General features: G+C 38.7%; 1 protein-coding gene across 2 annotated transcripts in view; it reads left to right on the forward strand.

The window, feature by feature from the left end:
• Window positions 1–10,265, forward strand: part of SBNO1 (strawberry notch homolog 1 (Drosophila)) — a 52,341-nt gene extending 42,076 nt beyond the window's left edge. For both annotated transcript variants that reach the window (XM_010841296.1, XM_010841297.1), the window contains exons 29-32: window positions 5,438–5,575; window positions 6,245–6,321; window positions 7,356–7,549; window positions 8,742–10,265. In XM_010841296.1, coding sequence (XP_010839598.1) covers window positions 5,438–5,575; window positions 6,245–6,321; window positions 7,356–7,549; window positions 8,742–8,884 — 552 coding nt within the window. In that variant the 3' untranslated portion in view covers window positions 8,885–10,265. The remainder of the gene's footprint in view (window positions 1–5,437; window positions 5,576–6,244; window positions 6,322–7,355; window positions 7,550–8,741) is intronic.
• The last annotated feature ends 739 nt before the right edge of the window (window positions 10,266–11,004 follow it).

Raw genomic sequence — 11,004 nt, forward strand, 5'->3', positions numbered from 1 at the left:
AAACCCCCCCCCCCCCCCCATAGTATAGTGTGACCTTCTCTAGTCATACTAATGCTTTATGTCTTCAGGATTCAGTTTTCAGTTGCTAATGTAATAACTACTGTCATTAGTTTAGTACTTGCATGTGGACAAAGCTCAGGGGAGAGAGAATATGGTGTACATAATTTACATTCAGACGTACACACGTACACACACAGACGAGTGCATATTTATTTGTCCTGATTAAAACTGTGGAATTTTAGTTTCACCTTTTCTCTGATACTTTGGTCTTCTTTCTTCCACACCAATAATCCTTGTGCTTCAGGGCACATAGGATGATAAAATCTTATGGGCACTCTACCCCAATATTCCTGAAAATACTTTTTATTTTATTTATTTTATTTTATTTTATTTTTAAACTTTACAATATTGTATTGGTTCTGCCATACATCGAAATGAATCTGCCACAGGCATACACGTGTTCCCCATCCTGAACCCTCCTCCCTCCTCCCTCCCCATACCATCCCTCTGGGTCGTCCCAGTGCACCAGCCCCAAGCGTCCAGTATCGTGCATCGAACCTGGACTGGCGTGAAAATACTTTTTAAAAATAACTTGTTTGCATATACCTTCCCCCATTCTATTTTAAAAATAGTTATACTATTTCTGCATGTTGGCATCTGACAATGATATAGTATACTCTTCTTTTAACCCTTAATTAATCTTAGTTCTATAGATAATGACAGTTTTACCAGACATGAAGTCTATTATTTCACATTTTCTTTTCTTGAATATCTTAAAAGATGCTACTATGTACTCTTCTGAGATAGAGTTGCTGTCAGAGTTTGATAGTGTTCTAATTTCCTTTCCCTGTTTGTATTTAATTGTTCTTTGGTGCCTGTATGTATAAAGGATTCTTTAAAGTTTGGTAATTTTATTAGAGTTTATCTTCTGTTAGTCATTCTTGGTCAGTATTCTCAGGCAGGTGGTATGCTCTTTTAATATGTAGTTTCAGATCTTTATTTTAGAAAGTTTCTGAATTAATTGTATTTGTAAAATTTTTAGTATTTTCTTGAATTTCTCCATTACTAGGACTCCTCTTACCACACTTTAGATCTTTACTTTGCCTTTTATATTTATTTTCTCTTGAATTCTTTTTAATCTTTATTTCTTTTTCTTTAACAGCTTTATTGAGATATAATTCACATACTGTACAGTTCACTCACTTAAGTGTATAATGATTTCTGGCATATTACAGAATTTTTTAAAGTTAGGGTAAAATACATAACAAACTTGCCGTTTTATCCATTTTAAAGTGTACGATTTAGTGGCATTGATTATATTCACAGTACTGTCCAGCCATCACCATTACACAACTCCCCCAGCCTCTGATAACCTCTCATCTCTTTTCTGTCTATAAATTTGCATATCTTGGTACCTCATATAAATGGACTCATGCAACATATGACATTTGTGTGTGGCTTCTTTCACTCAGCATATTGTTTTCAAGGTTCATCCATGTTGTGACCTGTGTCAGTTCTTTATTCCTTTTTGTGAGTCTTCTCTAGCACCATAGTTCAAAAGCATCCATTCTTCTGCGCTCAGCTTTCCTAATAGTCCAACTCTCACATCCACACATGACCACTGGAAAAACCATAGCCTTGACTAGACGGACCTTTGTTGGCAAAGTAATGTCTCTGCTTTTGAATATGCTATTTAGGTTGGTCATAACTTTTCTTTCCAGGAGTAAGCATCTTTAAATTTCATGGCTGCAATCACCATCTGCAGTGATCGTGGAGTCCAGAAAAACAAAGTCAGCCACTGTTTCCACTGTTTCCCCATCTACTTGCCATGAAGTATGGGACCGGATGCCATGATCTTAGTTTTCTGAATGTTGAGCTTTAAGCCAACTTTTTCACTTTTCTCTTTCACTTTCATCAAGGGGCTCTTTAGTTCTTCTTCACTTTCTGCCATAAGGGTGGTGTCATCTGCATATCTGAGGTTATTGATATTTCTCCTAGCAGTCTTGATTCCAGCTTGGACTTCCTCCAGCCCAGCATTTCTCATGATGTACTCTGCATATAAGTTAAATAAGTAGGGTTAGACTCTAAAGAAAGCTGTGTGCAGAAGAATTGATACTTTTGAACTGTGGTGTTGGAGAAGACTCTTGAGAGTCCCTTGGACTGTAAGGAGATCCAGCCAGTCCAGCCTAAAGGAGATCAGTCCTGGGTGTTCATTGGAAGGACTGATGTTGAAGCTGAGACTCCATTACTTTGGCCACCTGATTTGAAGAGCTGACTCATTTGAAAAGACCCTGATGCTGGGAAAGATTGAGGGCTGGAGGAGAAGGGGACGACAGAGGATGACATGGTTGGATGGCATCACTGACTCAATGGACATGGGTTTGGGTGGACTCCGAGAGTTGATGATGGACAGGGAGGCCTGGCGTGCTGCGGTTCATGGGGTCGCAAAGAGTCGGACACGACTGAGCGACTGAACTGAACTGAACTCCATTGTATGTATATAGCACTTTTTGCTTATTTGCAGACATTTATGGAGTGACAAACTGTAAATGAAGACTTGGTTCAAGAAGTAACTGTGTAAATGAGACCAATTATGATGATGCTGCAGGCAGGGTAAAACCGTAAATAAGCTGTCTAGAGCATGAATCCTGAACTTTTTATGAGAGGGGTCAGGTAGTCAGTATCGTAGATCTTGCCAGGGCGTGTATCATCTCTGCTGACTCTTCTTTGTGAATTTTTTCCCCTTCCTTTCTAAGATCCTTTCTCCCTCCCTTCCTTAAACTGTTGTTAAGCATAAGATCAGGCCAGATTTTGTCCATAAGCCTAGTTTATGGTCCCTAACTCAGTAGCAAAGCTCTCAAACTGGATCTGGTTCTGGGGGGTGGGGAGGGAGGGGTGTGTGTGTAAATCTTATGATCCTCGTGAGGTTATACAGAGTAATACATAGGAATTTCTTGTACATGAGTTTTCCCAGTGGTAGCATTTTATACAACTATAGTACAATATCACAGTGAAGATATTGATACAGTTCACCAGATTTTATTCAAATTTCTCTTAAGGCCTTGGATAGGATTTTGATTGGTCCATATAGGATATTGGTTATTGTCTTTCATTTGAAATTATTGAATTGAAGCACTGGTAGATTTTGTTGAAAATGCTGATCCTTATCAGTTTCCCTGGAGTGAAAAAGGATGTGGTAACGTTGCCCTTTGTTACTGTCTGCATGGGCTCAGACAGCTGGATGTGAGGAGTGAGGACCTCCAAAGAGACATCTGAGATTTCCCTGGTGGTCAGTGGTTGAGATTCCACACTTTGAATGCAGGGGGCGTGGATTCCATCCCTAGTCAGAGTACCTAAGATCATGCACACTGGGGCGCAGCCAGAAAGTTGAAGAGCAGGCGTTCTTCCGGGAAGGCATAGCCTATTTCTTTGAACCTCCTCAGCATTAAGCACATATGACTTAGAATTTGTTTAATGTGTGTTGACATTAGGAAAGCCATGTCAGAATCATTGACACAATTTTAAAAATAATGTTTATTTATTTATTTTTGGCTGTGCTGGGTCTTCATTGCTGCTTGTGGGCTTTCTCTGGTTGTAGCGAGCAGGGGATACTCTTCGTTGAGGAGCAGAGGCTCTAGGCATTGAGGCAGTAGATTTGGTGGAAGGACCTAGTTGTTCCTCAGCATATGGGATCTTCCTGGACCAAGGATAGAACCCACATCCCCTGCATTGGCAGGCAGATTCCTATCTACTGTACCACCAGAAAAGTCCACAAAATCACTTCCTCTGTAGTGTGATGCTTATTTTATAACTATAATAATTAACACTGTCAAGGTAGATCACATTGTTAAATGCTTTAAACATCGCCTTAAAGTATAATTAGAGTATTTCACATCAGCTGATAAAAGATTTTTAAATGTATTTTTCACTCAACTAGTGTTTCATAGACTTCACAGTAATTATATAAACAGTGTTTCAAATCATGTGAACAAGTAAAAAACAAAGGATCTTTAATATCCACAAAAGGTAAAATACTGAGTTGTTTTATCCATTTAAGAATTATCTTAATATAAAAAGTTAGTAGCTTAGCAAACAATTTATTTTGTAGAAAAGGAAGTATTAGTTTCTCAACTGTGTCCGACTCTTTGTGACCCAGTGGACTATAACCTGCCAGGCTCCTCTGTCTATGAAATTCTCCAGGCAAGAACACCGGAGTGGGCTGACATTCCCTTTTTCAGAGGATCTTCCCTACCCAGGGATCGAACATGGGTTTCCTGCATTGCAGGTAGAGTCTTTATAGTCTGAGCCACCAGGGAAGCCCTGTAGAGGAGGGCTTTTTTGTAGAGGAGCTGGGAAGATACCTTTCAGACTTTTCCATTTCCTTCAATTTGGCTCCAGAGACTCTTGCTTTGAAATTGTTAACCATTATTTAGAACAGATACTAATTTCCAAACCTTATATTTCCTTGAGTGAAATGGTGGTTTTTACAACTCCTTTGTCTTAGGATTTCTCTCATAAAGTCGAACTTTTAAAAATTAAAAAAATAAAACAGAAACACCAAGTTCCATTGTTTGTCTAATGTATCCTTTTCTTCCACTTCTGCCTCATATTGTGTATTATTTGTTCAACATTTGGCTTTCTCCTATTACAGCATTACTGTCTACAGATCAATTTGTGATATTTCATGTGGTATTTCACCCTCACAAACTGTAGGCTTAAAATTGTAGCACTGGTGGATTAGATGAATTCAGAGGACTGTGAATGATCAAAATTGTTTTCTTGAAGATTATATTTCATTGTAACTTGAAGGAGAGTAACATACCTTAGAATTTCCCATGAAGACTCTTCCTACCCACTACTTAGATTCCTCTGTCACATCTCTGAGCCTGTCCAGGCTGTGAGTCCAGTGTCATGGACTAAAAGAAGCAAAATTTTCTCCATTGGATATTGTGCTTTAAGTCTTACTTAACACAATTTTCTAAAAAATATCTTGACCTTCAGCCTGCCTCAGAGTTAAGGCCTTCACCTTATTTAACTCGATTACACAGCAGTCTTATCTTTTCTTCACAGTTCTGTATTTACCTACACATTTGGCACTATAGGCTTATCTGGTGGCTCAGAGGGTAAGGCATCTGTCTGCAATGCAGGAGATGTGGGTTTGATCCCTGGGTTGGGAAGATCCCCTGGAGAAGGAAACAACAGCCCACTCCAGTACTCTCACCTGGAAAATCCCATCGACGGAGGAGCCTGGTAGGCTGTAGTCAATGGGATCGCAAAGAGTCGGACACAACTGAGCGACTTCACTTTCACTTTCTTTCACTTTGGCATTATAATCTTTCAAAGGATAAGATTTACTGATGTGATGGTACAAAAAGCAAGCCTGTCTTAAAACGTACAATGTTGACTATATATTTTCTCACCATTTTTTTTTTAATAGATAAGAAACAACAAGAAAACTGCCATCTTAGTTAAAGAAGTAAACCCTAAAAAGAAGCTTTTCTTAGTTTATAGACCAAATACCGGGAAACAACTCAAATTAGAAATTTATGCTGATCTAAAAAAGAAATATAAGAAGGTATTTTTCCATTTGTACATGATGTTATATATGAATACTTTCTCATAATGTATTTAAAGTATGTTTATGTTTATATGTGAAATTTTTTTGTCAGTTTTCCTATTATTGGTTGCTGGAATATGGCTTTCAGGAAAAGTTTTAACTTTTAAAAAAGTCTTGTTAAATTAATATTTCAGTCTTAATGTTATCAACTATTAGGAAAATTATGATTATTTGAAGCAGCTTATGTTGTCAAAAAAGGAAGCTTTAACAATGCTGACTACAAAAATTAGAATTTTTTAAGTGAAAGGAAGATGTACAAGACTAAAATACCTTCCCACCAACTCTTGCTTTTATTGTGAACTGCTATGTTTACATTTTGCAGTGATTTCGAGAAAAATAGTGAATGCCTGTTGTTTCTAACTTTACTATGTAATTATTTTGTTGTTAGCATTACCTTATATTACTGTTATTCCTAGCCATTTTCCACTTGAAAACAGTTTGTAATTGTTAGCTATTTGAAATATTCATTACATAGGGAAGCCCTCATGGGAGAGCTTTAGCATTCAGATGCAAGCAGTAGCAAGGGCCAGGTTCTCTATGCAGAGATTATTTTAAATTGACTTCAGAGATCAAATTAGGCAACCAGTGTGTGTGTGTTTCAGTGGAATTTTCATCTTCTTTTCACAGGTAGTCTCAGACGATGCCGTGGTCCACTGGTTAGATCAGTATAATTCATCTGCAGATACTTGTACTCATGCTTATTGGTTAGTATTTTTGTTTTCCTCACCATTTATTCTGTTTGTCAAGGTTTAATTTAAATACTTCTTTACTCTTTGGCAGTCTGTCCCTGTAAGTACATCGGCAGTTACCAGTTGCTCGTTGTTTCTTCAGGCAGGGGTACACAGTGGAAGTCTCTGACCACACACTGTTTACTTCTCCCCTTTGCTGTTCAAAGATGCTTCCTTACTTCCGACTGACTGTCGTCTGCCTGCAGGGACTTAATTATCATGCTTGGGGTTGAGACTTAGCTTTTTATTTCTACATTTCTCTTCGTTTCCTTCCTTCCTTTTGTTCTTAAATTCCCCCCACCCTGCCAAAATTTTATTGGAGTCTCAAGTCAGTTTTATTTTTAAGGCTAAGTAACATCTAGGAAACCACAAAGATGCCTCAAGTACCTAACAGCAGTAGAAAACTTGACTGTTGAGCCCTGGAACTGATCCTGCTGTGCTGCTAGGCTAGCCAGAGGTGTTGTCAAGTCATTATGTTCATTTCATGGCATTGAAAATGGAATATCTTGGCCCACTTTATGAAAAGGGACTCAGGATATAGATGAATTTTAGCCAGGTTTTTATTTAGACACGTGTAAGTAGATAGCTTTGCTGTGATATAAGCAAGTTTTTGTTTTGTTTTGCTGAGGCCTTTTTCACTTACCTGATCTAGAACCATATATTTGTCCTTTAATACTGTAGAAATGACAGAATTATCTTATAAACTGGCATTAGTCCAGTAAACAAACATATTAAAATGACACATGCAGAATGGCTATCAAAACCAATATATCAGCCCTTTTATAGGGAGCCAGACCCCAGAAATAACTGTAATTTTAAAATCAGTAATGATACCTTAAATTGGACAGGATAATCCAATATGTGAAAAGAATTGCAGACTCTGAAACTGTCACTTAAGGTAAATGATAGGGCAGTTTCCATTTGAAATTCAGTAGGTGTGAGCCTGGTATGTGTGCATATTCATACACATATATATGTTTTTGTTTGTTTTTTTTTTTGATCTGTCCTAGGCGTGGCAACTGCAAAAAAGCAAGCTTGGGATTAGTTTGTGAAATAGGTCTTCGTTGTCGCACATACTATGTATTATGTGGCTCAGTACTGAGTGTCTGGACAAAAGTTGAGGGTGTTCTTGCGTCTGTCAGTGGCACAAATGTGAAAATGCAGATAGTTCGCCTAAGAACAGAGGATGGACAGCGGATTGTAGGTGAGTCTTTTTTTTTTTCTTTTGATTCGAGCTGTGAGAATAAAGAAAATCAGATCCTTGTTTTTCTTAATTTGCTTCATAACATCTTAGAATCTGTCTTTTCCAGTGGTTGGGTAAAGTTTCCTTTCTGTGATGTTCTTAAAAGGATGAACGGAAGTTGAGCTTTTGGATGTCTGTAGTTGGTTGTGGCTGAGGTTCTGATGTGCTTCTGCGCTGCCCGCAGCGCTCTGCTCCCTCCTTCCCTGCCTCTTGACCTCTGTGCGGGCTCTCTGGTATGAAGACGAGGGATTCTCTGACGTCTGTCTCTTTGTGTTCGGGCCACGTGAAACTATGGAACTCAAAGCCACTGTGCACAGAGGCTGGACTGAAGTTATGCAGGGAGCAAGGGAGACCAGGCTGGCCGCCCCCACAGTCCCTCCTTGACAGGCTTCACTTCGCAGCAGTCCACCCAGTTACTGTACTTGCCTTGTCACGTGCTCTGTTTCTTGTGCAACAACCTTTCTGTATATCATGGGTTGCCTGCGGGCCAGAGTCAGTCCATGAGCATTTTTTTGATCCTCAAGTATTTTTGGTTGCAGATTTCAGTTGAATTAGTTGCTACTTTTTAAAAGTCAAGGGAATGGATTTCTATCTTCTTTTATTTTTTTAAAAAAAGATTACACTACAGAGAAGCCTGGAGCATTGAGCCCCTGTTCCCACATGAGCGAAGTTCAGGTTCCCTTATACAGGATGTATACTCTGTCCAGTTTGCTGACTTCCACACTCTTCCACTTAGAAGTTAGTGTTTCAGTGTGCATTTGAATTTGTAGCCACTATCTGGAGTCTCTTTGGTACATTAGTACATATCAAAGAAGGTGGTGCTTGCCTGCATTTCTAGACTGCAAAGATAGTGGCTAGGAAGATCCTGTATCTGGCTTTGTCCTGCTTTAGCAGGTAGGTGGTATTGCCCTAGACACGTGAATGTGCTCAGGCATTTGTGGGTAATACTGCTGAGGGATCAGGCTGCTTCTGAAGGGGCCAGTTCAGTTACTTAGTATTCATTTAGTTTGTGTATGGAATCTTGTTTATTTATTAACTTAGTATTATAACAAAAAAAAAATATTATAACATCATTTGGAATTTTCTGTGAAGCTGTAAACTACAGTATGAATTCTCCTGGATGCAACCTTTATAAATTGTTTTCTCCTTGCAGGTTTGATCATTCCTGCAAATTGTGTGTCTCCTCTTATAAATCTCCTTTCAACTTCAGACCAGTCTCAACAGCTTGCAGTCCAGCAGAAACAGCTCTGGCAGCAGCGTCACCCCCAGAGCATTGCCAGCTTGAGCAGCACATAAGAACAGACAGGTTTCAACATGGATGTATCTGAAATGCTGTTGAAGCATATCATTTGCATAAAAATCAGGGACAGTTTCCAAAGAATTATAATTTTTTTTTCAGTTGTGCTCTCTCTAGTTAATTTTCTTGGGAATAAGGACAAACCTGGAATAGATAGCAAAACTGAAAATCAGCAGTGCCGACTGGTACATCTGTCTTTCCTTGTGCTTTTCCCATGGTACTTACCGTATGCTTTTACTTTGGGTGAGCAGAGGGGTATGTGTGTGTATGTGTCAGTCTGTTTGTTTGTTTGTGAGTTTGTTAAAAGCTGCGAACCATAATTGGTTTAAAAATGCTTGGAACTTCCCAAACTGGCTTTACTTTTATGTTATACAGTGCTCAGGGTTAACGCAGTACATCCATGCCATTGCTGTGGGACTTATCCCCAGATGCATGTGTTTTGAGTCTATAAATAGAGAAAATATATATTGGTTTCTTTTCCCAACTTATTAAAACAATAGGTTTATTAAGGCATGAAATGAAAGGTTGCATATCATGCATTCAGGTTCTTTTCTAGTTTTTGTTCTGACAGTGCATGTCTTTGAAAGCATGCGTAAACAAGATTAACACAGAAGTCAAGTAACAGAGCGAAACATTTGTAGATGTACAGCATTGGTTATTGCATTTTTATAGTGTTTATACCTGGGTATTGCTTCAAACCCTGCAAAATCTCCTCCTCCCATTCTTCCTGCCCCAGGTTTCTTGTCAAGGTAATGAGTACACACATTTTTTTGGTGATAAAACTCTTAAAAGTTAATTTTAATGTATTAATAGCATTCCTAACGTGTGCTGCAAAAAAGGCTACAAGCCTGTTTTTTCTTAAAATTACATCTTTCTTAACTTAAAGATAGTTGTAGAAAGGAGTACGGATTGGCTTCTGTCTTGCAAGCAATCTTTTTTTTTTAACTTCATTATCTTAATTTGCTTTGTCACTCTTAAAAATGAAAACTTTGTACTTGAGTTGTAAACTAGACAATGAGGAAACACTTGAGGCTTCTGCTGTATGTTTATTTCTTGTTGTTATTGTTGTTACCCAGTAACTTGAATATTGTTTAACGTGTTGTAAGACATTGTAGAGTTTATCTCAAGCTGTTAAAAATGGTAATGTACAAATGTGAATAGACACTTATCTATAATATGGGTAAGTTTTGTTTTGCCTATAATAGATGTTTATAAAAACAAGTGAGGGGACAATTGGTCTTTTTGTTTCCTTTTTTTTCCCCCTTTACTTTTTTTGCTTGCACAGGTTGCACTATTAAGAAACTGAGATTGTATAAACCTGGTCAAAAGCTGCAAGATACCACAGTCTTGTAGATGTCAAATAAAAAGTTATTATACTAACCCGAAGTGGACTCTTGTTTAGGCCCTCACCACCTGCAGAAGTAGCCTGTGATGGAAACGCTGCAGAGCTCGGCGTGTTGCTCAACATTCCAGGTAGCCTTAGATTTTGGCTTCAAACCCACCCCACAGAATCAGAGTGGTGTTGAGGAAGGGGTGAAATAATAGTGCTTTCAAATGTTTTGCAAGTTGAACCGTTTGCCTTCTTCTTGCAGGATCTGGTGAGATATGTGTTCAGTGATGGGTAAGCTAGCGCTGTCATCCTCTCGTGTTTTTACAAGCCTGAGTTTAGTTAGGTCACGTTCACCATAAGTTTTCTTTCTTTGGATGTATTTATTCTTGATGCCTAAAAGAACAAATTGAGAATAATTTCGGTTCTTTGGCATATTTTGCCCAGTGGATGCAACTTTTATCCTCAGTCTATCCTTATATCTCAGGCAGTGATCCATGTGAATATCAACCAGTGTCCCTTGTTAGGGCCACTAGACCAGCTGGCAGCCAAGAGCAGAGTTGTCCACCTGCACCAAAACTTCCCACTTAGTTCTGTTTTTAAATCAGGAGCCTAGTCTGCTTCCATCAGCACCCCAAGGGAGATAGAGCTGTGGAGAGGAAGCCTAACCAGCCTGTTGCCTCCAGTGAGACAGAATGGCAGGGTTGTGGAAGAGAGACTCTCATAGGCTTGGCCCAACTTTGCTTTTTTTGTGTGTGCGGGCATCTTTTTTTTTTAAGCAGGTTATGGTTT

Source organism: Bison bison, unplaced genomic scaffold, assembly GCF_000754665.1.
Source record: "Bison bison bison isolate TAMUID 2011002044 unplaced genomic scaffold, Bison_UMD1.0 scf7180017864160, whole genome shotgun sequence".
Lineage (NCBI taxonomy): Eukaryota > Metazoa > Chordata > Mammalia > Artiodactyla > Bovidae > Bison > Bison bison.